Raw genomic sequence first — 27,487 nt, 5'->3', positions numbered from 1 at the left:
AAAATTTAGGCAGCACACACAGGCACTAAATGGAACTTTACACTGGGAAATTTTTCTGTGGATACCTTCTACCCACCTTTTTAAGAATGCCTTTCCTAGAATAATTTGCATTTCTTTAAAAATGTTTCATTCACTCAGTCCCTTTAACCATATTTAAGAAAGGAGGGCTGAAATATAAAAATGTATAATATCCATCATAACAATCCTTCACATTTTCACCTGACTTTTAAGGGTTTACTTTGGAAAATCGTAAAACTATTGGAACTATATGCACACTTCTGGGCCTACGTATGATTTTTCTGATGGTATAATTTCATTACGCCATAAGTAAAAAAGTTTGTGAATTTTAATGTACAGATGAGTGAGAAGAACAAACCACAAGCAGAATATTTATACATTTATTTATAATGAAATTATGGTCTAAATATTTACAACATATAGGAAACCAGAGGATAAGTTCTTACAAAGCCAGCCTGCAAAGTATTCAAATGTGCAAAAATAACAGTTCGGTATCTCAAACTACTCCTGGTTCACAGACTAGCCCCTTTACTTTCACACATCAATATTTGATACAAAAAAGTTCTTTTGGCAAAACTTGTAATGCCAAGAAAAACGACAAGTTGCAATTTTAGTCACCAAGTCCACCATCCTATTGTGAGCAGTCAAATCTCTCTTTTAGCTGCAACCAGTTCTGAGAGACAGACCACTGCATTTCATTTCTCTGATGAGTTCTGACCAGATTTTGATCAAGTAGTTTTCTCTGACCCAGTTGAAGACAAGGAGCTTATTAAGACAGGCAATAAAAAATAACAATGGCTTTCTGAGATAAGAGTGCCTGAAGGTGCCAACTTTGGATCATCCCAATAAAAAAACATAATGAAAAAAAGAAAAAACCCTTCATTTTCCTACCCGGGATCCAGCTATATCGAACAGTTTTAAATTAGTGAAACCACAATTTCCAAAACAGAAATAATCTAAAAATGAAATAGGTATGAGTTATTTTTAGATTTAAGCACTGAGTAAGGCTTTGTTTGTAACCACTTGTTATCAAAATCGACCAAACAGTAGTAAAACTTTCTTTACATCAGAATAGAGGCCACTCATTTGGAAAAGGCTGGACCAGGTCAAGTGTGTACTGGAATGACCCTGTTGGGATGCTCTGATGAACAAGCACGTTTGACCAACTGTTAAAAAATTTCTGAAACAAATTTGTGATTCTAATACAGTTTGACAGATGCTATGCCACTGCAGAAATAAAGATGTTTGAATAAGACCCCTTTAAGAAAGGGGACACTGCATCTCTAACTTCTTCAAAAGTCCAAGATGGTTCTCAGTACAGGCCCCAGAGTCTTGTTAAATCAAATGCATGCATTATTGCTAAAGAAGAGTCACCGAGGGTCACAACTCTGTTCCGTTTCCTATGGGGCCATCCAGAACGGCATCTGTTGTTTAGCACGTGGTTGTGATGAAGGGTACTGATACCCCAAACTCCAGCCCTGTGGAAAACTACTTGCATTTTTATGACCTCCATGTTCCTCCTCTTCATCAGATGAATCTGCAGCATAAGCAACCAAGCCAAATCCCTTCTCTGTAGTTTTCATCTTCTTGACTGGATAATCTAGAATAGAAAAAACAACCCCAACCCCATTCCCCACAAGGAAAAAAAAAAGATAATACCGTAAAATCGTTAATAAAAAAAAGATGTTAATTGTAAGTGGTTAGTTGGACACCAGTTTGAGGTCACAGGGTCAATGGTCACCCAAAGACGTTGAAGGTCACACGAAAAACAGCACCAGCATCAGCAAATGTGAGTCCACCAGAACCATGTAAGAAAACAGAGAAAGAAAAAAGAAACACAAAAAAAAAAAAAAGAAAAAAGAAAAAAAAAGGAAAGTTAGCAAGTGAGTCTCTGGAGGCTGATATTTCACCTTTTAAAGAGTTAAAAGAAAAGAAGAAAAGAAAAAAATGTATTTTCTTCTGTTCATTTTTATTATGACTACAGGCAAAGAAGAAAAATGATCCCATACACCTCTACAGAATTTAGAGTTCTGGGATACCAAGAAGCTACAATTTTTGTAACAGCCATTGGCTGACCATTCACGACCAATAGAGCTATGAAGGGAGATGCAGCTCAGCTCCCAATACAGGAAAAATCAGTCTTTTAAAAATCAGTATTAGATGACCTCCAGATATTCAGACAGCAAAGGCAACAAAATATTGAAATGACCTACCAATCATTAGTATTTCCAAAAATTTAATGTCACTGATGCTATGTATACAATATAAGTCGACTCTTTTCTAGACACATGTTGGTTGAAAATAAAAGGCTGTGTAACTTACGCTGTCCTTATAAATAAAAAAAAGTATTCTCATTAGCCAGTAGATGAGGTTGGATTAAACACCTGAACGAACATCACGTGAGAAAACTAATAGTTTAAGACCAGTCTCAGCCATTCCCTCGTTTCCCCAGTGACACCTTACTCACCATGGCTCCCTGTCAAGTTCCCAGACCCATTCCTGTCATCAGACTCTGTTTTTATTCCAGTCACCGGAAAGGCTGGTGGAGGCATCAACTGCCTGTAAAAAGAAAAAGTAAAATACTCTTCCAGACAAATTCAGTCAATTTTAACTTCCCCAATAGATAAACAATAGAATAATAATAGTCGGTAGATAATCTTTCAAGTTCATTTTAACATTAATTTCAACACTTCTACTTGACCCCCTACCCTTCAAGTTATCAAGATTATAAAGGCCTGTTTACGTAGCAGCCAGGCCATGCCAAAAACTGAATGAATTGTTGTGGGAAGTCAGCCCCATCTTACAAAGGCTAAGAATTCAAGCGCTGGATGGCAGGCTGGACTCCCATTCCACCTCCATCCACAACAGTATATGATTCTAAGGAGAAAAAATGGCTTGATCACATAACACTTCTGTCACTGCCCACCCTTTGGAAAATGGAAAGTTTTATCTGCCAGGATGCAGACAGAAGATGAAAATAAACAAAGATGCTTGAATAAGCAAGTACTAAACTATTTAAAGCTCAGTATAGCTGCTTCTCACACTGTGAAAGGCCTCTCACTGTACTTCCCATTATTGTATCAATTACGACAAGCGAGAGCTTGTCTGACCCAAATGATTTCATTTCAGCCTTAAAACACAGCAACTCATAGCAATGGTCCTTAAGTGCAAATGACATCTGAATACATTCACACTAATTACGATCCAACTAACTTACCTGTCCCTCTCTCGCTCTTTGCCTGAGGAACTTGCTGGCTTCGATGCTGCACCTTCAATCTCACTCTGACTGGAGAAGCCTGTACCTAAATTAGTCATATGAATGGGTCCATGCTATGAGCAGAAAAATACAGTGGCATTAGCAAATCTACAACTGCTGCATTGACTTTAGCTCCTTAATGTAACTGTCAAGTGCCTCATCTTTCTGATAAAACTTTACACCGCTTTGGAGTACAGTTACAGTTATTATATATATTATATACTAGAGCTAACTACAGTTAACTATGTACCAGTTACAGTTGAAGTAGAGATTTTTCTCTGCAGGACTTGGTCAGGGATGTTATGCTCAACTATGCTTCATCTGTTTTTCACTATCCGTAGCTTAACTGGCTTATACAAGCCTAGTTATAAACTATAAAGAAATGCTTCAAAGTTTGTTTCAAAGAATGCTTCAAGGATTCTGGCAAAAAGTAAAGGTGCTTCTCTGGATAAAATGAAATTGCACCAAAACTACATATTTTAATATTAAAAAATGGCTTAGTGAATGACTGTTTATAATTATGTGTATGCACAGAATTACTCCATTTCTGGCCATCTCTCTCCTTTTTTTGGGGGGGGGAGTGGTGGTCAGGGTAGGGATTGGAGAAAGAAATCACCTTCTTTTTTAGCGAGGGGAAAGAGAGCAATAACTTAAGGCCCAGATTTTAAATACAAACCACATATTGGTAAATGACAGCTTTTGGTGAGACGTATAGGGAGTAAGAACTATAAGGCTTTCAAAAGTCTGCTACTTGAGTAAGAGGAAGCACAGAATTCTACAGAACTCCTTCCGGATGCTAGTCACTGGAGACCGCTCTCCAGGCAGACAGCTTTGTATTCTCTGATCGTGCTGACCCCAAAGACAAAACCCCCCCAAGAGGGAATCACTCTTCCTGTAAATTAATCCCCCAAAGATAAAAACCTAATCTAAATAGATTCCAGAAAGCAGAAATCCTAGTATTGGGAGAACAGTTGATACAGATGTGAATTTATCTTTCTTTAAAGGGAGAATATAATGTAGTAGGGTAAGATGAGTAAAGTAAGACAGGATATTTTATTTAACCTGGTATCCAAGAAGTCCAGATTCTCGTTCATCTGGCAGCTCCTCTGTGAAGCGCCTCTTCTGCGCCTGGGGCTGAGCTGGGAGTGGGGGCTGGGGCGGGGGCTGGGGCTGGGGGCCAGCAGGTAAGGCAGTTTTGACGGGAGCAGCAGGAATAAAAGGCCCACTCATCGGACTCTGGGACCAAAACAAACCAAGGGAGAGAAGAGTGTGAGAACGACCAACAAAGGAACAAGTCAACATTGGCAGCAACACACTTTAATGAATACGCATCATATGAATCTTTGATTTTCTGGTCCTCGGTTGCCTTCATGTATCATTTGGTAATTGTGTCACCTTGGCTTCCTACTTCCACAGTAGGGAAACATGAGACTGACAATTTCTACAGTGGTCTGAACTCTCAGGAGCTGTGTATTCGGGTTGTTAAAAGCAAATGTGACTGTCGACAAACAAAAACTCCCAACCACTTACTTAGTTCAGAAGTGATTATGCAAGAACTTTCTCTTATTTAAAGCCCTTAGTCAAGGTCATTAGCTCTTTCTGGATCATAAATGCTTGTTAGAAAGGCAATAGCTGTTAACATCTAGCAGTGGACTTACAGACACTGAGAAATGACTAGTGGTTACCAAGGGGGAGGGGTTGGGGCCAGTGGGGACACAATAATTTGCAGTCGCAATGTAAGGAGGTAAAGGGCGGGGGACAGTAGTACAGCATGGAGAATACAGTCAATGATTCTGTAACATTTTTCTATGTCAATAGATAGTAACTACAGTAGAGGGGTTGAGGACTTAATAATATGGGTAACTATTGAATCAATGTGTTGAACATGTGAAACCAACATTAAGATTGTATATCAATGATACTTCAATTAGAAATAATAAAAAAAAAAAAGCAAGTCTGTCTGTTTTGAAACGTTGTTCCAAAAAGGAATACAGGGGTGATCAAAAGGCAGTATGTACTAGACAAAACAAGCACTTCTAAAAAGAGCTCTTAATAACAACAAAAGGCTAATAACAACCAACTTACTAAATCCTTGTAACCCTGAGATATTGCTATTTATAGCCACTTTATGCATAAGGAAAATCAAAGCCTGGATAGGTTAATTTATATCCCAAGATCACACAACACAAAAACAGGGAAGTATGGTGAACCCTGGCAGTCTCTCTACACTCCTACTCTTTAGGCACTCTGCTATACTGCCTAATTCAAAAGAAAGTGGCTCAAATCTGGAGAACTACAGCTCTGCCTAAATAAAAAGGCAAAATAATTATGACTAGTGACCATGAACAGAATTAGTTCATAAACCCTTTTTTGTCTCACAATGTGCAACCCCCATCAGTGCCTACAGCCCACAGGTAAGGAGGCTGGGCAATGGTTCGAGGCTGCAGTTTACTCTGGCATGGGTACACTATGAGAAGCCCACAGAGAAGGGCCTGCCATAAATCCATTACCATGCTCTCATTAGTCCTTCCCGTGCCTTTAAGGATTGTACATAATCTATCTAGACGATTTGGCTTTTCCTCAAATTTTAGTTTCTAACATAGTTTGAGAAACATGCCAACATTTACAATCCTTAAATTTGGTAAGATCATTTACCTCTTGGCCCAGGAACACACATATAAGTATAGTATTTCTTGCTCAAATTAGCAACTCATTCAGAGGTGTGTTGTAGTCCAGCCCCCTCCTCCCTGAGGACTTTCCTAACACTGCAAAGCCAGGGGCAGACAAATGATGGCCCACAGTATGGCAAACTATATTCTGGCCTGCCACCTGTTTTTGTTAACCAAGTTTCACTGGAACACAGCCATACTCATTCATCTGGTATTGTCTGTGGCTGCTTTTTTGCTACCACACAGGGCAGTAGTTACGACAGAGAATGTTATGTACCACCAAGCCTGAAATATTCACCTTCTGGTCCTTTACAGAAAGCTTCCCCCACTCTATGAACTATCTAGTGGCAAGATCTGTGAAACTAACTGCAAACCCTAGGATGAATACACACATGTACACGCTATTCCGAAGTACTCAGGTATATTTAGTGGTGGGAACACAGGAAGACAACAGAAACAAAATACCTCATGTTACATATCACTTCTGAGCAATGCCGCACCTTTCCACCCCTTCCCTGCCCCAGGTTCCTAATTCAATGGTATCACGTTGCAGACCCTGGCATCCTACCTGTCCAGTGCTAGCTGGAGGCTGCACTTGTGTTATCGGGTATTGTGTTGGCACAGGGGGGACTCCAGTAGGTAATGCTGGCAAGACTCCAGGTGCCAATGAAACAGCGGGTGGCACTATGCTTGGTACTCCGTAGGGAGGCTGAACTGGCTGCTGAGGAGGGGGAACAACAGGGTAACCAGACTGATAGCCATTGGATGGATAATATGGTGGTTGAGGAGGGACACTACTTATAGCAGAGGGTTGTGTATAGCCTGAGGGGGAAGAAAAAAAGTGTTTAATCAGCTGCAGCAGAATGAGACATTTTAGCTGAATAATAAACTTAATCTCTAGGGAAGAAAAATTCTGAGGCATGAATGACTTTCCAAATTACCCTAAGTTGAAGGGAACATTACTGGTGCCCTGGCACAGTTATTCTAGCCTCAAGTATACACTTTTTATACATAAAAATCACTAGCAAAATAATTTTTTAAATACTGCAAGACATACACACCTGGTAAAGGTACAGCAGTATTGATTTGATTCACAAATCTAGAGTATTCGGCATGAACCTGAAAGAAAATGGAAAACAAATTAATATGGGACAGCCCCCATTCACTGAGTATTTATAAGGGTGTGATTATATAACTCTAAGACCAAAGTAATTAGGAATTAAAGTATTGCCATTGATGTTTCAATCACATTTAGACTTGTTTAAGCTTTAATAAACTACAGTTGCAAGTTATTAGACCATGTTGTGAGAATCAGATGCATGGACATCAGGAACACCCTAAACCTCCAAACTAGACCCAATTCTAGGGTACAAAGTCAGTCAGAGAGCCACAGAAATTAAGCAGTTAAGAAAGTTCAAGTTTTTAGTATAACTGAAAATTCCTTCATTCTTGTATTCCCTGGGTGATTTGTCCTCAAGGAGTTCATTGTTTAATAAACAGTTCACTTCCCCCCATCCTGTTCTTCCTTATAAGCATCTTACTAAGTCCCTGATTTCAAAGAGAAAGAAAAAGATTGGGAATGGTCAGGGAAGTTATCTGGTACAAGGTTGGTAAATCAAGTTATTTCACAAAAGCAGAGAAAACAATAGCTTCCCACAACACATCCTTAAATACCAAATAACACAAGGTTGACCCTATTCAACCCCCAAACCCAATTTCCTGTAGATACTGTAAAAACAGCCCTATGTTTTAACTTTTGGTTATTTGATTGCAGAATAAAATGAATGAATAATCAAATAGGCAATTATCCCTAAGGCCTTGGGAACTGGTTTTGAAACTATTATAGTTCTATCCTTACTTCATCTAAGGCTAATAACAAAAAGAATTTGAAATATCCATAGCAAACACTTGACCAAGATTAGAAGTATTAGTGTTAGTTGCCAGAATGGGGCACTGGTTTGAATAGTGTCCCCCAAATTCACGTCTGCCCAGAATCTCAGATTATGACCTCATTTGAAAACAAGGTCTTTGCAGATACAGGTCATTACAATGAGATCACACTGGATTAGGCTGGACCCTAAATCCAATGACTGCTACTGGCTTAGAAGAGACACAGAGACACAGGGAAGGAGGACAAGTGAAGATGTGGCAGAGATTTGGAGCTATGCCAACACAAGGCAAAGAATGCCAAAAACTGCAGGCAACCTCTCCGAGCTCCTCAGAAGGAACCAACCCTACCCACACCTTGATTCGGGACTTCTGGCTTCCTAAACTGTGAAAGAACAAATTTCTGTTGCTTTAGAAGTCACCTGGTTTGGGGTAATTTGATATGGCAACCCTAGGAAACTAGGTGGGGAAAATAACTAGGGCAGAGTCCAAAATGGCAAAGGCTCTTCTGAATGAGGATCATACAAATGAAACTCACTGTTTGCAAGAGATTCTCACAGAGCTTCTTGGCAGCAGCCAGGCCTTCTGGTTTGGGATGACTGCAAGGGAGTAAGAACCAAGAATTTAAAGAGGAGAAAAATAAGGGACACAGAATTCTGCTTTCACTTTTATAAATTTTATATATTTTTAAGTATTATAAATATATTTTCTAAAAATTATATGCTATTTTATAAATTTCATATATTCAGTGTAGTACAAATCTAAATTTCTGAAAATCACAAAATGGGAACACAAAACTTCATAAACTATTTAAGGTACAACTAGTATCATCACCACAAACATTCTATTGGTCTCTTTCTCTTGATTTGAAGAAAAAAATAATGTAAAGATGATTAACATCACTGTAAAATGTACTAGTATTACCATAGGTTTAAATGAAAGCTATTTTAGGTCCATCACAGCTTATTTCAGTATCACAGACTGGTATGAAATCCAAGGACTTGAATACTAAAAAAGATAATTCCACCTGGTAATTTAACAGTTTTTATTACCTAATTATAAAGTGACTACTGATAGTATTTACCTAAGTTCCCTTTGTTACGGCTTATTAAGCCCATTTTCTCTTACTCCTTTTGACTCATTTCTTCCTATAGTGATCAGCTGACATGTATTCAAATGTCCTCAGCCCCATCCATCCATACCTGATGTAAATATACATAGGTTCAAAAGCTTCTCGGCCAGATGCTGGCTCAATGCAGCCTGAACCTTTGCCTCGTAGAAAGACTTTGGCACCTGTTTCAATCTGAATGTGCTGCAAATACGAGCAGCCAGGACCTTCTACTTTCTCCTTGACATTAAAAGTGGGCACAGCATGTTCTAGACCCACAAACAATTTATCTTGAACATAATGCATCTGTAGAAGAACAGAATACCTCAGATTAGACAGAGAATACATAATTCTAATCTTGAATATCATTATGTAAATACTTTAATCCTCCAGATACTTTTAATCACTTTCAGAATAAGGACCCCCTATAATTTCTTCTGAGCCCATAAAAATAAACCTTATAAAGTAGCTCACTTTAAATAAGAAGTACTTATTCCATGCACCTATTTACATTACCAACTCACTCTGTTCAACAAGATCTACTTAAGAGATGAAAACCCAAGACTCAATACCGAGTAAGCAAATCTACTTCCCTCAACTGATGTAAATTAGTAAGAAATTACAGCCAAGACAATCTCCTATAAAACTGGAGTCAAGTGTTGGGTAGTACAGTCAGCCCTATGATACTCTCCAATGAGGGCTGCTCTCTCCAACCCTTTTTTCTAGGAGGATGGTATCAGCAAAGTCTTGCTTCATCAGACTCAGCCTTCTTAGTCCTCCAGCTGCCATCACGGTTAAGAATTCAAACCACTAACTTCAAAATGTACAATGCTTGCTCTATCAAGCCCCTAGAATGTAACAGTATAAAAAGACGTGTGTTCAGATGTTCACTACATCTTGGAAACCTATACGGTTCATTAATAGGACATCAATAGTGGGTTAACCTTCAGATTAGAATTCCACAATTTTGTTTTTTTCTTCATACTTTATCTTTGGCATGTGTCATTTCTATAGAAATGATGCTGTTAACGGTCTCTCCATAAAACATACCCCTGATTGGAAAGGAGGCTTCTGGCTAACAGCTGGAGACAGCTGTGCAATGGGCGCTGGCTGGTGATAGACAGTGACTGTTGCACCATTAAAAGTTGGACTTGTCCCTGTGGCAGCTTTGACCACCCCGTTGGTGATAATTTCTTTGATTCGGTTTACCGCTCCTAGGGAAAAACACAGATAGTAAGATACTACACCAAAGAAACGAATGAGCTGATAAGCACCCAATGACAAACATAGGCCCATGCCAAGTACTCATATATTAACTCGCTTTATAGATTACCAATCTCTCTAAAGGGCTCCCAACCTCTCTAAAGCCTCATGTACTCATTAAGTAGTTCATAAACAAGAGTAAGAATAGCCATCAGCAACACTGTCAACATATTACATATAGCCCTGTACTTGGCCCTTCACAAAAAGTGGTAAATGAGCCAAAATCATTACTTACTGTCCACTAATTCTCGTGTCTGGCCCTGAACATGAAGATATAATGGACGATCCCTATAAGAGAAATATAAAATGATGATGCCAAACTGGCCATAACCCAAGGAGCCAAATGGGTCACCAAATCTAATTTGTAATGCTTATAATTTCCAACCAAGTAAAAGGGATCATAGACAGAGTGACAGCTGTTGCTAGTCAATTCCTAAGAACATGCCTGGGGAAGGAATAAACTTTTTTGGTTGCTTAACTGACCTATCAGGGATCAAATCTGTTCCTATAGGCTTGTAAATATTACTATCTAGTTAACTGAAGTAACCCAGTGTTTGAGAACAGATTTCCTTTTTACTGGTTGTCTAAGAGGTTATGGGCAAATGTGCTCTTGGCTATCCAAATAAATGCAGCAAAAATAACAGTAGCACACCGATAAATTTATCTCAACGGAGAAAGCTCTTTAGATTCTAAATGTAAAGTGGCTTAGAGTCAGAATGATTATAACAATGGAGAAGATGATCGATAATCATAGTTACTAAAAAGATGTAGGTGAAAAACAACTCTTTATAAAGACAAAAAATTTCAAAACAGCAACCAGCACATATACGAAGTGAAAACATACTTTTGGTTTGGGGGGAGCAAATTTTGCCTTCTAATTACATTTAGTTTAAGCCAATGTGAAAAATGTTGTACTGCCTGAGTACCTAGCCTCAAAAACTGAATATGGGAAGGGATGAAACTAAAAATAACATCTTTACACCAATAAGCTACAACCTGGAATCATTATAGAGGCAATGAACAGTTTGAGAAAGGATTTTTTTTTTTTTTGGAAAAGGGAGATGACAACAAAATATGAGCCCGTTTGTCGAGGGGAAATATTTCCATAGGAAAAAAATTTAGAAGTATATTGTTAAATGTCAACAATTACTATCCTTCACTTTCGTGTAATTTGTTCAAATAAAAACACTGTGAATTAAAAAAACAAAAGGAATAGGAAGCAGCTGCCAAACTCTTCTTACAACTGTCTGAGATGTCCCAAATTCTGCCATAAAGCATGTGTGTGTGTACATATCTGTGTATCAAGTTATGAACCAGTTACACATATTTGCCAAGAATTAAAAATATGAAATTAATATGAATCATATGTCCAACCCTTCCCCAAAGTAGAGAATATGCATACCCACCCTGGTCCCACTTTGGCCTTCTCCTCAGTTGTCATAAATCTCCCTCGAGTTGACACTGCAGCCCCACTAAGTCGACTGATCTAGAAAGGAAACATTCTATTAAAAAGATGATGTGGCAACTGATTGATATGAATGACAGGTAGCAGGATAGATTCTTCCCCATTCATTCATTCGACCAATAGGCAGGACTGAGTCTTGTCCTATATCTGAAATTTTTATTCCACTGTTTTTTTACTCAAACCAACCATGGGAATTCACCCCTACCTGTTTCTTTACCTTCACTAAGAAGTTCCTCTGCAATTAAATTAAACCCAATCCTGACTTTGGAACTATGATCAAAACCCACTCATAAATAAACCTCCTCTTTGTCTATGTTTAGAGGTCTTCCTCTTCTGAAACTTTATCTACCCACCACCTTCCCCAAAGAGGCCTGAGATCTCCATACCTCGTCTTGAGTCTGTCCTCGAGTCAACAAGTTCCTACATGTAAGAGGGACATCGTTGATCTCTACTTCAGCTACCACCAGGTCATCCTTGCTTTTACTGCTAGTTAGGCCTTTGCCAGGGGCCTGAAGCTACAAAAAAAAGAAATTAGATTTAAAAGTTTATATGATGAAACGGGATCTTTTCACTGTCCAATTTACAACTACCCCTTCCCAAGTCCTGCCCCCTCCTGGCCTTTCCTTTTATCTGACTGTAAACACACTTCAAAACACTCCTTGATAATTCTTCATAAATGAGTAACAAGCAAACAAAATCTCACAAAAATGACACCAAGTATACTCAACTCACTTGAAGGCCATCATCGTATTTCTCTATAACTTTGGCCATGTGTGCATTTTTGTGACCATATAATTACAGAAACTTTATGGACTAGAAGCTGCAATCTCCAAAAGGAAAATTAAAGGGACACGTTACAATGCTTTACAGCTTGATTAGCAGGCTGTATGTGTAGTAAAATACAGGGTCCAATGCACAATGCAGAGTCCAACAACTCATACATTTCATTTGTGTCAAGGGAAGTTGCCTTTGTGCCAACACTACAGTCACAACACATCAAATGCAATGAATTCCACTGTTGCAATGATCTCAAAAACACTTTTAAGTTGTATCTTATTAGCACCTCATTACTGTCCATTAAGTTAGAACAAAGAGAACAGATTAAAAACCAAGTAACATCCTAAAACCTGATCTAGTTTCTTTCAATTTAAACTACAGACAGAATTATCTGAATACAATTTATCTGAAAAAATTGTAATCTCAAGATGGCCTTCTCCAACCCTTAGCTGCCCCAGACCAATGTCTAGCAAATCTGCTCCAAGAATATAAAATACAATTTATTTCTTTGTGCATTAGATACATTTTTTAATTGTAGAGGCAAACTAAATAGATTCAACAATATCTCATCTTTGTTTAGCCCTTTTCCCTATACATTTACACATCTCATCTCACTGAATCCTTAGGGCCACTTTTAAAGGTATATATATCAGTGTTGCCCAACACAACTTTCTGTTTTGATGTTAACTGTTCTCTATCTAGCAGTCCAACACGGGTGCCTCTAGCCAACTAGAGGCTGTTTAGCATGTGAAATGTGACTAATGTGACCAAGAAACAAAATTTTAAATTTTATTTTTAGCTCAAATTTTAATTTAAATAGCCACAGGTGGCTAGTGACTACTGTGCTGGACTGCACAGATATCTACCACCAACCCTATTATAGATAATGAAACAGGTTCAAGATATTAAAACCACACAACGAGTAACTGGGGATTCTGGGTTTCCAATTTAGGTATTCTGATTCTAACTAAACCCAGTATTTACATACCATGTTGCCTCTTGCTGAGTTCAATTATCATTTTAAGATTACTTTTAAGAGGAAAAATTAAATTTAAATGATCAACATCATTATTTTCAGAATTTTAATTTTCAAAGAGCATTCCATCTCCACCAGTGTGCTTTTCTCTTTGTAGACCTTACAAATGGAGAATTGACTCACACAATCGTAAGCCATAAAATTACAGTGAATAATCAACTTCCAATCCACTAAATGGTCTCACCAATTCTGCAAAACTCAAGTATTTAAGTATCCAGACAGGTTATGGCCTACTGATGAACATTCTGTTGATGATACCTACTGATAAACTGGTAGGCTAATGAAGAATTGCATTTTCTTTTTCCAGCTTGAGATTTAACTGACAAATAAAAATTGTATACATTTGAAGTGTACAACTTGATGCTTTAATATAGGCATACACTGAAATAACCACCACAAACATGCTTACATATTCATCACCTCACATGAATTGCATTTTCAAACACAGAACTCATCTCTTCACAGGAACGAGGGAAAACACATTTTAAAATAAGCCAAAATAACTTTTTTCAAATAATTACAATGGAATGGGCTGCCTTGGAACACAACGAATCCTCCAACTCTAGAGGCTTTCAAGCAAAAGCTGAACATCCAGGTGTCCAGGGTGACTCTCAAGTCAGAAATCCGTGCTTACCATTTACAAATCTTGGATAAGTTACTTTACACTCATGAACCTAATTTTCTTCATCTGTAAACTGGTGACAATTCCACAGATTTATTGCAAGAATTTTTAAGTGCAAGCATGCATTCTAGCAATACAAACAGCCTCTATACTCGTTATCCGGCAAGAAGATGGTTGCATTCTGTGGCAGGGTAAATGAAAAGCTTCCAAGTTCAGATCCACTCTAATTGTTAAGATCTTAATTTACCAGGGATTTTATAAAAGGACCAAATAATTTCAATTTATGTGAAAACAGCAAAACAACCCAAACATACATCATTCATTTTAGTTCACGTTCAATTGGCACTGTAGTTAGGTAGTAGAAATTTAAATCTATAAATTCTAATTAGAGATGACATTCTACATCTCACTTGATTTACCTGAACTTCTCTTGACTTCAGGGAAAATGCACATGTATCAAAAACATACATTAGTTTAAACCACTAGAGACAAAACTTAAGCTGAACTAAGCAGACATAGACAAAACAAGCTACTTGATCCATAAACATACAAGGCCCAATCAAAATTGCCTTGTAAAAACAAGTAACAAAATATGATACACCCAAAAACTAAGTAATCTTTAAGTTCCTCTCCTTCATTAACACAATGATTTTAAGATTCCAGAATTACAAAATAACCCCATTAAAACTGCAATGGGCAGAGTCTGTCCAAATTCAAATACCTTGTCAGCAGCACTCTGAGTCGGTTTTAGCTTCCCTTTGGCCATGAGCATGGCATTGATCTTGGCAGCCACAGCAGCCGCAGCATCCAAGGCTCCAGAGGGAGCGGCTGCGGAGCCCCCAGGGCTTCCCCCACTGCTGGTAACCTCCCCACCGGGGGCCGTCGGTGGGAGGAAGAGAAGCGGGGCTGGAGCAGGTTGGTCCCATTTGCTGCGGCGCCTGCAGGAAGTAAAAGGAAAATGAGGCCCCAAAGCTTTTACTTCTATTAACCCTCCCTTACTACACCTTAGCACCCCCTTTCCCTCTATCATATTCCCTTTATCTCCTGTCAGGCCCACCATCTCTTCTTAAGCAGTCAATTACTGCAGTTATTTCCCCAAATCCTAGCTTCTTTCAACCCTTTTACAGAATATACTTCCTTTCTATTTCGTCATCCCTCTCCAAAGACTCCACTCTTTCCCACATGCCCTCATTTTCGCCTTCCCCTTGGCTCGTCCTTCCCAAAGTCCCCGCTTTCCTCCTCCCTCTGATCCCCGCCGGCCTTTATCGGGGGCCCCAGGCCTGCTTACCATCCTTCTCCCCAAAGGCCGGCCCGCCAATGTGTACACCTCCCACTTAAGCGCCTCTCCACCCATACGCGGCTTCCCATGGTCCCTCCGCCTCTCCTGTGCCCCATGCTCGCTGCGATAGCCTTGCCCGGGAAGCTTTACCCGCTGGCTCCAAGATGTGCCGCGCTCCCCGCGGACATGGCGGCCGGCTCTGCTCAGCCACCCGCCAACTACCCCACTACCACCTTCCCGTCACTTCCGCCCCCAACGTCCTTACACACAGCCTCTTCCGGTCGTGAGGCTAAGCGGTTCCGGCGAAAATGTCTATTCGGATTGGACTCTCGTTGATTTCAAGAAGTCTGGCGTTATCTGAAACAGGTAGGGTGTGACCTTCCTGCTTGGGCCTTGCCCTTGAGAAAGATGGCTACTGAGTCCCACATGAAAGCGGAATTGGGGCGAGGAGAACCCATCTTTGTTGTGGGCAAGCTGGTAGCCCAGAAGACAACACGCATGAGTCTGGGAATCAAACCGGTTTCTCCCTGGGTTGGGCTGCGTTCCTGTGGAGAGGCCAGGGAGAGGACTTTTCCGCGACTTTTGCCCGGTTTACGTTTCACTTACCTGTTTATTAACAGGAAAGTTATTCGTCCCAAAGATCACTGGAAGAATTTCTCCGTTTTTTTCCATTCATCATTTCATTGTTTTTTGACAGCAGGGTGTTTAAAGATGAATACGCCGCGGGTCCTGTCCTGGTACTCAGTGTGACGCACGCGGGCAAATACATGTAATGGAGTTGTATGATAGCAAAGGTGAAGAAGGAAAGATGCTCAGCTTGGGACTAGACGCAGGGATTTGAAAGAAACGAAAGCTAAACATCTAGATGAGGGATGGAGAGGCGGGGATCCAGAATAGGTTAGGAAACGCAGCTCCAGGGTCTCTCTGCTTAAGAGTCGAAGTGGCTGGAGTGTGGGAGCCACTTCACTGAAAGGCCTTGAATGTCATCTGGAGTTTGAGTTGATTTGGAATGCAGGGATCCCCCAACATTTGGAGTTCCCTGGAGCTGCAAGGACTCTCTAGATTGAACAAATATAATACAATGCCATTGTTAAAATAAGTTTACACTCTGTAAGATAAATAGAATAAAAATTCATTTACCGTTCATGTATATATGTGCTATGTATATATATATACCACAATTTTTCCATTTATCCATTGATGAACATTTGGGCTGTTCCCACCTTTTGGCTATTTTGAATAGTGCTACTATGAACACTCATGAACAGGTGTTTAAGTACTTATTTTAATTCTTTAGAATTTATACCTAGGAGAGGAATTGCTGGGTCATAATAATAATTCTAGATTTAACTTTTGTGGAATCTCCAAAACATGCAGCTACAACATTTATATTCCCACCAGCAATGTAGGAGGGTTCCTATTTCTCCACATCCTCTCTGATACTTATTATTTTCTGTTCTTTTTTTAGTTGTTTTTTTTTAAATTATATCCATCCCTTTGAGTGTGAAGTATTATATCCTTGTGGTTTTAATTTACATTTCCTTAAAGACTAATGATCTTTTCATGTGCTTGCTGGCCATCCGTATACTTTCTTTGAAGAAATGTAATTTCACTTCTGAATATAATGTTTGCTTCTGATAGATATTATCTGTAGTGCTTAGGAAGCATTCTATTTTATTAATCACTTTTATCAGAAATGAGTGTTAAAATGTAGCAAATCTGCTTTTGGTAGATTTGATATAATCATCTATGCTTTTTCCTCTAATGTATCATTGTAAATAACTGATGCTGGATTACTAATGTTGGAGTTGCCTTCCATTTTGGGATAAATTCTTGATCTTCCTTTTATCATTCTTTTAATATATGGCTCTATTTGATTTGCTGATGTAGGGGAGGAGAAAGATATTTTCCCTCCTACTCTTTGGTTCTTGGCTGGGTCTCTGTAGCAAAACACAGATTAACAAGAGAAAACCATGCAAATCTATTTAATATAAGTTTTACATGACCCAGGAGCCTTCATAAGGAAATGAAGAACCAAAGAAATGATTAAACCTGAGAGTTTTTGTACTAGGTTTGATGAAGAATGGAAAGTCATGGAAAAATATGATAGGACAAAAAGGGGTACGAGCTCAGAATAGTAAACTAGGGGAAACTTAGTGAACCCTATTTGTTCAGATTCTCTCAGTGTGCCCACACATTTTGGAAATAAGGAAGCTTCTCTCTTCTGAGTACAGGGAGGGTGCCTCCAACATGAGGGTCTTATGACCTGCTTCAGGGAAAGGTCAGAAACTCCTTCCTGCACCTGCTGTTCCTCAGATTCCTTTAGCATTAAATATAAAACATGCCATACCGCCATATTTTGTGATAGCGTGTCCTGAACCCCATCACTTGTATTTTGTTTATGAGTTTTACATCTGTATTCAGAGATGACATCTTGGTCCTTTAAAAAAAAAAAAATCAAGTCATAGATGTATTCCAGCTTTGAAAAACTGGTTGGCAACTTTTTCATTTTTTCTCCTGTGCACTAAAATACTTTGAATAACTTAGGAATTACTGTTTCCTTGAAGCTTGGACCGAAGTTGCTTATAAAATCATCTGGATCTGGAAGGTTTTTAGTGATAAGTATTTGAAACCCTGTTCAACTTCTTATGTGGTTATTCATTTGTTTGAGATTCTTACTTTTTCTTGAGTTAATTTTAGTCATTTAAATTTTCCTTAAAAATTGCCTGTTTTAAATGTTGACGAGGCTGTGGAGAAAGGGGAACCCTCCTACACTGCTGGTGGGAATGTAAATTAGTTCAACCATTGTGGAAAGCAGTATGGAGGTACATCAAAATGCTCAAAACAGACTTACCATTTGACCCAGGAATTGCACTCCTAGGAATTTACCCTAAGAATGCAGCAATCAAGTATGAGAAAGACCAATGCACCCCTATGTTTATCGCAGCACTATTTACAATAGCCAAGAATTGGAAGCAACCAAAATGTCCATCGATAGATGAATGGATAAAGAAGATGTGGTACATATACACAATGGAATACTACTCAGCCATAAGAAAAGGGCAAATCCTACCATTTGCAGCAACATGGATGGAGCTGGAGGGTATTATGCTCAGTGAAACCAGCCAAGTGGAGAAAGAGAAATACCAAATGATTTCACTCATCTGTGGAATATAAGAACAAAGGAAAAACTGAAGGAACAAAACAGCAGCAGAATCACAGAACTCAAGAATGGACTAACAGGTACCAAAGGGAAAGGGACTGGGGAGGATGGGTGGATAGGGAGGGATAAGGTGGGGGGAGAAGAAGGGAGGTATTAAGATTAGCATGCATGGGGGGGGTGGGAGAAAAGGGAGGGCTGCACAACACAGAGAAGGCAAGTAGTGATTCTACATTTGCTATGCTGATGGACAGTGACTGTAAAGGGGTTTATAGGGGGGACCTGGTATAGGGGAGAGCCTAGTAAACATAATATTCGTCATGTAAGTGTAGATTAATGACACCAAAAAAAAAAAAAAAAAAGGCAGTTCCTGTGTGGAGACCTCCAATGAGTTCTACACAAGGGTGTAAAGGGCATATAAAAGTGTAGGCAAAGGGTCTGTTTGTGTTTATACAGAGGATCAAAGCCTAATTGGGCTACCCCGAAAATGAACTAAGATACGATATGAAAAAGAACTTCCAACATCAGCACTCTCTGGAAGACTCATGCCAGAAGATGATCATCAAAAAACCCCAACAAAGATCCACGCACTGCTACAGCTGTAGATGCGCTCATCCCACCAGTTCCTGGACTTGCCATGGGAATAAAGAAGGATTTATCTAAGCTGGCCTGTGCATACAGTAAAACAACAAATTTGACTGGATCTATACTGTTGGAACTCAACCAAGAATTAGGAGAAGTGCAAATTGTAGCGCTCCAAAATCTTAAAACTACAGACTATTTACTGTTAAAAGAACATATGGGATGTGAACAGTCCCCAGGAATGGGTTGTTTTAATTTGTCTGATTTCTCTCAGACTGTTCAAGTTCAGTTGGACAATATCCACCATATCATAGATAAGTTTTCACAAATGCCTAAGGTGCCTAACTGGTTTTCTTGGTTTCACTGGAGATGGGTGGTAATTACAGGTATGCTTTGGTTATGTAACTATACTCCTATTATGTTAATGTGTGTGTGCAATTTAATTAGTAGTTTAAAACCTATACATGCTGAAGTTACTCTACAAGAAGATATGTCAAAGAAATAATCAATCTTCCCAGGTTTTCTTCCGCCTGCTACTTCTATAGCTTTTCTTCTTCCTTCCTAATTACAACCCTTAAATAGAATTCGTGCCTCATATCAAATTTACCGAGTATCGTAATTCTTCCAAGTGGTAAAGATACCTCAAGACAAATGCTGGGCATAGAAGCCACAGGGCATAAATATACAAAGAAGTAAAAAGCTAACCTTTTCAAACAATAAGGCTTCTCTCTCACTTACCAACTTTACATTTCCCTGTATGGCCCCGGAAGATGACTGGTTAGCCAGAGACGGGTAAGATTCCTCAAGGGAGGAACAACCTAAGACAGGCACAGTCGCAGGGGGGCCATCAGGTGAGAAATTGGGGATCAACAGAGGTGAGGCTTAGAACCTCACCCCCCCGTTCTGAGAGAAATCTTCTGCATACGTGGATGTGTTATTGCCCTGGTCTAGCTTGGATTAACACATAGTCTACAGGCACACACCTGGTCACCTACATTTGCTCTCTTACAACACTAAACTATGTTTTCTACCTTTATCTTGTATCTACCTACCACTTCAGCATTTTATGAAAAATAATAATAATAAAGAGAGAAATGTGGTATCCACATATAAATCAAGTATAAAAACCAAATGAGTAGTCATATTTGAACTGTTTATAGTTCATAATGCATGAGCAAAACCGAAAGTTTCTGTGATGACTGCCCTTGTACTGTTCACCATGTAACTTATTCACTATGTAAGAATTTGTTCTCCATGTAAGAACTTGTTCGTTATGCTTCAGAAGATTGGAGACTGACGAAAATTAGGCTTGGGGTGGATTAATGATTGTGCATTGAGCATTGACTCCCCTATACAGAATTTTATTGTTGTTAACAACCATTTGATCAATAAATATGAGAGATGCCCTCACAAAAAAAAAAAAAAAAGTACACACTTCCAATTGTAAAATAAATAAGTAACCGGGATGTAATGTATAGCATAAGGAATATAGTCAAAATATGGTAACAGCTTGGTAGGGTGATAGCTGGTACCTAGAATTGTCATGTATATAAATGTCGAATCACTGTGTTGTACACCTGAAACTAATGTAATGTAATACTGTGTGTCAACTACCCTTCAATAAAAAATAATTATCTACAAAAAAAAAAAAAATTGCTTGTTTTACTTAGAATTTAAAATGTTTGTATTTAAAAAATCACTAAAAGTCTCTTATCCTTTTAAGCTCATTTGTATGGCTATTTCTTTCTCTTCTCTCTTTTTTCTTTTCTCTTTATTTTTCTTAGGCTTGTCAGGGTCTTGCCTATTTGTTTACCTTTTGAAGGACCCAGGATTTAGTTTTATTCACCAATATGTTCATCAATTCATCAATAACACATTAATTTTAGAGTTTTGTTTTTATTAATTATCTTCTCTTTTTGGGGATTTCCTTTGTTTGGTGTTTTTCCTAGCTTCTTATGTCAAATACCTCATTCATTTATTTAGAGTTCTCTTAGAAAGTATGAATTTCCCCAACAATATTTCTTTATTGATAAAACTAAGTCAGATCTCTGAAACCCCATTCATAGCACTTTGTTATAGTGCTAATTTTAAAAGTCTTTCTACAGTGAGAAAGGTTAGGCTGAGGTCATTTTCCTTCCTGTTTGGTGCGTGGTCAAAAATATTGACATGAATCCCAATGACTGTGAATTTTGTAATGCTAATTTAGGTATTATCAGGTCATCTACTACCAACTCTTAAGGTCAACGACAGCTTGGAGATCATATAAACCCCATATGGCTGGGCCTTATAACGTCTCCCAGTATCCTCTCCTGCCCCTTGGGACTTGTCACTCCTCCATTGTTGCAGCAAGACTTCCTAGCTGTAATTCTGTCCCCTTTTCTGTGGATAATGGTGCTACACATCCCCCACCTGCCTCCCTGGTATCTCCCCTGAATCCATTTAGATCAGTGCACAGCTGGAAAATGCTGAACTGGGTCTAGCTGGGCCCACTATCCTCATCCACCGCAGTGGGAGCTCTGATGGAAAAAAGAGAAGGTGGGGATTGGGCTCTCACAAGGTCTCCCTTGCATTCACCATCACCCATTGGGGTGCCACCTTCTACCCCAAATGCTTATTGAATACTTTTTCCAAGCAAAGGGATTTACTATGAGGAATTCTACTATTAGCTCTAAAAATAATTAAAAATTTTTTTCCACCTTCTTACAAGGGGAAATCTGTCAAGAAAGAGAAAAATGAAGCAGCCGTTCAAATAGAATTAGAGGGTGTGGCCCCAGCTGTAGCCTCTGGGAGGCTGGGCTGTCCTTCATGATGCGGCCTTGGATAGCCAGGTTTCCTGATGTAGCTTTAAAATACAATCCCGCTCCCTCCCACTTACTTGAGCTAGCTCAGTGTGCTTGGTTATTTGCACAACTGGAAAAGAAATTGATAGTAAAGAGGGGGTTTACAAATCTCAGACCCTCACTGAAACCACAGAACTGACTGGTATGGATTAATCCATTTCTGACTGAGAAGCCAGCAGTGACAAAGCCAGACCAGGCAACGGGGTGAAGTTCTGTAGGCCCTGTTAGCAAAACCGGAGGCAAGTACAGGGTGCTGATTATTCTGTAGAGCCTTGGGAAAAGCACAACCCCAAAGGGATCAACACTTTGTCCCAGGGTTCTTTGATGAAAAGGCAAAGGGGGTAAAAAAGTGCAATTACCTAATACTGCTAGAGAAAAACTCTTTCTCCCTGTAGTCTGAAACTACTTAAGGCCAGATCGAGGAAAATTAATCCTTCTCTTGTCAAATTTTAGGCCATATCAAATTCTTTGCCATACTACCCTTTTGTGACTAAAGTAATGCACCGCTTGGCCATGACTAGGCTTTTGGCAATTGGAATGTGGATTTCTGGAAGAATTGGAAGAGATAGGGGAACACTTAACATTTGGGCTGTTCAACAACACTTCTCAGTACAAAACTTCCTCCACCAAAACATGATTTTTCACGGGATTATAATCAGTAGTCAGGATACAATCCTTCTCAAATGAGGTTTCTCATCAGAGTCTAAGGGCAAAGCCATTGGAAGAGCAGTGGGGATGGGCAAAATTCAGGCCCTGGTTCCTGCCAAGCAACGACTTCCTAATTGTCTAGGAGAAACAGGACTATTGTCTTAGAGAGACAGCAACTCAGTATAGCTGTGGCTTTAAAACCATGGCATCCAAATCACCTCTTGGCAACTATTATAGTAATAATTGATTCAGACAAGAGTCATCAATGAATGCTAAAACTGGTAGGTCAAAATTAGAGGAACAACAGGATATTTACATAGTCTCAAAGTATCTCCTCAAAGATACTTATTATTTACAAAAGGGATACTATTACCTTTCCAGCTGAGAAACCTGGGAGACACTCAATTCCATGGGGGGAGGAAACTTTCCAATAAACAAAAATCATTATAATCAAATTTTCTGACCAAGGAACTCAGGAACTCACTCACCCCCAGCTACCCCTATACAGCTTCCTCTGTGAAGCTGAGGTGCTACACTGAGGGATGTGAAATAACTTTGTGGACTTGACCAATCTGGTGCTGATGAGGAGGATTCATCCTAATTTCTCCATTTTAACAAAGACATTTGTTTTTGTAGTTGTGTTTCCCTTTAGTATTCTACATCAGATGTCTGGGTGCTTATATTCTAAAAGATGTAAGATGTCAAAGGATCATACCTGGAACCAATTACAATAGAACTAAAAAATAATGTGTGTCACTTAGAGATTGTAGCATGATTCAAGGGGCCCCATTACATTGCCTCTGGATGCAATAGTTAGACTTGGCTTTGGATAGTTTTTCTTTGCTGAGGGTGTGGGAGAATTGATAGTTGTTTATAAAAACTAGATCACATTAGTGGAGGAAGAATCTTTAGAAATACATGTATAAGAAGGATGTATGTACAGGGTAGTCAGAGTTGGATGTGCTGGTTATGATTCATTGCCCCATGTGCAGCCCCTTCTGCAGAGCTTACCCCTCCCACCATCTCTAGAAAGGAAAAGTCCTGCATATTTCATGACTTGGTGGCCATAGCTGATTAAATCAAGGATATGTATTTGACTAGACTAAGGATTGGAAAAATACTCTTTGCCTGCCAAGGATTTTCAGAACCATAGAGCTATGGTTGGTCAATGGTAGTCACTGGTGCTGGAAGATCACGTGCAGTAACTGTGTGAGGCTCTGCCAAGAAGAGCAGGCAGAGGAGCTAGTCTGCAGAGAGAAGTGGCAGAATGGAGCACACGTGCTGAGAAAAGCAGAAACAGGAACCAAATGAAAAACAGAATAAAACGTGCTTCCTGAGGGCTGTATTGTCGTCTTCTATCTCACCCGAATCTATTCAGATCTACTGAAACTCTAAAAACACATTCTTGGCCCTATTCTTCCATGTCAACATTGCTACCTACTCCAGCAAAGGAAGGAAAGAGACAGTGGGGATGGGTAGACAAAAAGGTGAGGCTTTTACAAGTACTCTGGCATAAGCAACATCATCCTGTCCTTCAATATCTGTTCGTCACTAGACACAACTCAAGATTTCTGTTGCTTGCAGTAACGGAGACACCGTAGAAAACCCAAGAGGAAGCGGATGTCTCACAGAGCAAGGTCTGAGACAAGAATTTACAAATACAGATGGAAGATTGGTCTTGGACAGGAAGAGCAATGCTTCTTCTTAAGGAAAAAAAAATTCCCACAACCTAAAAAAAAAATGTCTGATTTGATTATTCTGTAGCTATGGTAACAAGTAGCCATGAGCTAAAATGTCCTTTCCTTGGACAAACACCTACTAATTTTTTCAAGAGACTCAGCTCAGAAATCATCTCTGTGACTATACCAGGTAAAATTAAACATTTTCTCCTTTGTGCCCCTGAATTCTCTATTAAATCTTCAGCGTCCTTCATACTTACAAGTATTGTTTATGTTCCTGTTGCCCCTGCTAAGAGTGAGCTACTTGAGGGCAGGAACTATGTCTTAAATCATCTTTGTGTATCCCTGCCTGCATGGTGTCTGTTGCTTGCCAGATGCCTGAAGGACTTTTGGATGAATGTATGAAAAATCAAGCTGATAAGGGACATGTAAAAGGATTGCCAGGCATTACGGAACCCCCATCTGAAACAGGAAGCTGTGAATTGTAGTACAGATACCAAAGTTTGTATAGAGTATAGCAAGGTGATCCACCGAGGACTTAACTAGCAGTGTCAACTACCGAAAACTTAAAACTCTGGTTTTAGAAGAGTGGCCCCAGGAGGAGCTACCGCTCATTTACATGCATAGGGAGGCATCTGCCCCGCCTCCTTTCTCTAGAACGTGAACACCTGACATCTGAAATGAAACCTACTCAGTGTATATGACTTGCAGGTAGGGGGCGATAGAGGACAGAAAGGCTAGAGTATTCGGGTTTTGTTTTTCAGATTCCACAGATAAGTCACATAATATGGTATTTGTCTTCCTCTGACTTCACTTAGCATAATACCCTCTAGGTCCATCCACACTGTTGCAAAAGGTAAGATTTCCTTCTTTTTATGGCTGGGTAATATCCCGTTGTGTGTATGTATTACCTCTTTATCCATACATCTAGCAATGGGCAGTTAGGTTGCTTCCATATCTTGGCTATCATAAATAATGCCGCAATAAACAAGGGGGTGCATGTATCTTTTCAAATTAGTGATTTTGTTTTCTTCCAATAAATTTTCAGAAGTGGAATTGGTGGACCGTACGGTATTTTTACTTTTAGTTTTTTGAGAACCCTCCATACTGCTTTCCATCGTGGCTGCACCAGTTTACATACTGGTGTACAAGGGTTCCCTTTTCTCCACATCCTCGCCAACAACTTATTTCTTCGTTTTTTTATATTAGCCATTCTTACTGAGGTGGCGCCTCATTGTGGTTTTGATTTGCCTTTTGCTGATGATTAGTGACGTGGAACACCTTTTAATATGTCTGTTGGCCATCTGTATGTCTTCTTTGGAAAAATGTCTATTCAGGTCCTCTCCCATTTTTTAAATCGAATTATTTGTGGGTTTTGGTATTGAGCTGTATGAATTTTTAAATATATTTTAGATATGTCCCTTATCAGCTATATCATTTGCAAATTTGTTCTCCCATTCAGTAGGTTGTCTCCATTTATTGAAGGTCTCCTTTGCTGTGCAGAAGCTTTTTAGTTTGATGTAGTCCCACTTGTTTATTTTTTATTTTGTTCCTCTTGCCTAAGGAGATACATCTGGAAAAAAATTGTCAATGCTGATGTGCAGAGTTTACTGCCTATATGGTTTCTTCTAGTTTTATGACATTGGGTCATATTTTGTTTTTGCCTCTCCAGCATCTAGCACAATGCCTGGCACATGGTAAGCGTTCAGGAAATGCTGTGATCAGGGAATGAATGAATGGACAAATGAAGGAATGAACAAAGTAACAAAATACACAAAGGACCCAAACTGAAGTTCTTAGACCTGGCCAGCTGGTGGCATCACTTCTCTACATAACCACAGGGTGTTGATTGTCTCAGACCAAGGGAGAGGATTTAGATTAGAAACGAATAAAGGTAAAAAAAAAAAAAAGAAAAGAAATGATCAGAGGCCCAGGTTATTTCAGATGAATAGCAGAACCCAGTTTCTGTCCTCCAAGCCAAGAGAAAACAGCTCCAATGTATTAAACAGATGCCTTCACTGCCAGATTGGCAAGGTGATGCTGTGCAGGTGGAGGAGTAAATGTGGCCCTGAGAGAAAAATGTGGCCCACAAAGTCACACAGGAGTGGTGCTTGAGAAAAGATAGCCCTGGGGGCCCACCTGAACTTGGTCCGAGGATTCTCCTTCTGAGCACCCCTTCACACCCTCCCCCTGCTGAAAGACCCAAACATCCTGCCACCCGTTCTGGGTCCTTTTCACCTCTGGGGCTCTCTTGTAGGGTTCATCACACCCACTGCTGATTGACCATCCTGAAGGGCCCCTCCTCCCCCACTACTCCAGGGGAACTGAACATCGAACATCTAAATTAGCTGGCAGAGGTAGGAAGGTGCTGAATATTTTGGAATCCTTGAAAAAGCCTCACTCTTGCACTTACTCACCTCTCACCTTCTTTTTCCCCATCACAGCAAAGTCTGCAAAGGTAGGGATATGGGCACAAAAGGGGAGGACCAATGAGGCGATTTTCCCCTTAGGACTGAGATCGCGGGGAGACAGGATGGCTTGGGCGAGGGTGTGTCTCAGGATCCACAGTTCTGAATGGGGTTTGGGGGTTGGAGGAGAGGGTGGGGTACCGTTGACCTCTGCCTCCACAGACCAGAGCAGAAAAGAGTAAAATGGCAATGGGAGTGACAGGTTAATAGGATTACTTATTACTCTGAGCAGAAGCAGGAGCGAGGGCATGTCCCAGGGCCACACAGGACCTCACAGGCCGTGTTCCCAGTGGGAGGCAACAGGAAGCTGTGACTTCCTCCCCTTTCCCTTCCTGCCCTCAGCCTCAAGGTCACTTGCTGTTGCAATGAATTCCAGCCTGTGCTTTCATTGGCACTGTTCCTTGGGCACAGCGATCATAGCTGCTCTGTACCCCGCTCCCTTCCACCATAGGCATCCCAAACTTTTCCCTTGAACTAATAATCATTCATGCAAATAGCAGTGTATAAAGTGCTTTCTCACATGTACCATCTCATTTCCTCACAACGATGATGTGAAACAGTGACTTTAATCTGAAAATTTTAAGCAAGGAGGCTGAGGCTCTGGGGAGTAAAGTGAATCACCCGAAGTCACACAGCCAGCGCGCCGCCGATCTGGGACTCCAGAACCTCTGTTCTTTCAGACACCCGTTCTGAGTCCCTGCCCCTATACCCCTTCCAGGACCTCTTCCCT

General features: G+C 39.9%; 1 protein-coding gene and 2 non-coding genes across 4 annotated transcripts; all 3 read right to left on the bottom strand.

Annotated features, from left to right (window-relative positions):
* Nucleotides 1-384: 384 nt before the first annotated feature.
* On the bottom strand, nucleotides 385-15,659 carry KHDC4 (KH domain containing 4, pre-mRNA splicing factor). 2 transcript variants are annotated; one of them, XM_036922475.2, is made up of 14 exons: nucleotides 15,531-15,659; nucleotides 14,823-15,039; nucleotides 12,053-12,181; nucleotides 11,608-11,687; nucleotides 10,437-10,489; nucleotides 9,989-10,152; nucleotides 9,033-9,244; nucleotides 8,369-8,429; nucleotides 7,005-7,062; nucleotides 6,512-6,765; nucleotides 4,337-4,510; nucleotides 3,236-3,348; nucleotides 2,486-2,577; nucleotides 385-1,618 (listed from the first exon to the last, which is right to left on the bottom strand). In XM_036922475.2, the coding sequence occupies exons 1-14, from the start codon at nucleotides 15,566-15,568 to the stop codon at nucleotides 1,419-1,421; spliced, it is 1,845 nt and encodes a 614-aa protein (XP_036778370.2). In that variant the 5' UTR covers nucleotides 15,569-15,659; the 3' UTR covers nucleotides 385-1,418. The 2 variants fall into 2 exon arrangements, with proteins under 2 accessions (XP_036778370.2, XP_036778371.2); XM_036922476.2 differs by lacking the exon at nucleotides 385-1,618 and having other exon boundaries at nucleotides 1,624-2,577; nucleotides 3,236-3,320.
* LOC118930919 (small nucleolar RNA SNORA42/SNORA80 family) lies at nucleotides 5,653-5,789 on the bottom strand. The gene has a single exon (XR_005032212.2). It is a non-coding gene; the product is annotated as a small nucleolar RNA SNORA42/SNORA80 family (small nucleolar RNA).
* Nucleotides 9,593-9,721, bottom strand: LOC118930914 (small Cajal body-specific RNA 4). The gene has a single exon (XR_005032207.1). It is a non-coding gene; the product is annotated as a small Cajal body-specific RNA 4 (non-coding RNA).
* Nucleotides 15,660-27,487: the final 11,828 nt, after the last annotated feature.

The sequence above is a fragment of the Manis pentadactyla genome, chromosome 19 (assembly GCF_030020395.1).
Source record: "Manis pentadactyla isolate mManPen7 chromosome 19, mManPen7.hap1, whole genome shotgun sequence".
Lineage (NCBI taxonomy): Eukaryota > Metazoa > Chordata > Mammalia > Pholidota > Manidae > Manis > Manis pentadactyla.
The sequence above is the reverse complement of the archived record's forward strand: the minus strand, read 5'-3'. Positions and strand labels throughout refer to the sequence as shown.

Excerpts from the sequence above, each read along its gene's own strand:
- KHDC4 (XM_036922475.2), bottom strand. The coding sequence starts at position 15,568 with ATGTCCGCGGGGAGCGCGGCACATCTTGGAGCCAGCGG. Across the intron at positions 11,688-12,052 it reads GAGGACAGACTCAAGACGAG|ATCAGTCGACTTAGTGGGGC; the intron begins GTATGGAGATCT and ends TTTCCTTTCTAG. Across the intron at positions 10,153-10,436 it reads GACACGAGAATTAGTGGACA|GAGCGGTAAACCGAATCAAA; the intron begins GTAAGTAATGAT and ends GTTTTTCCCTAG.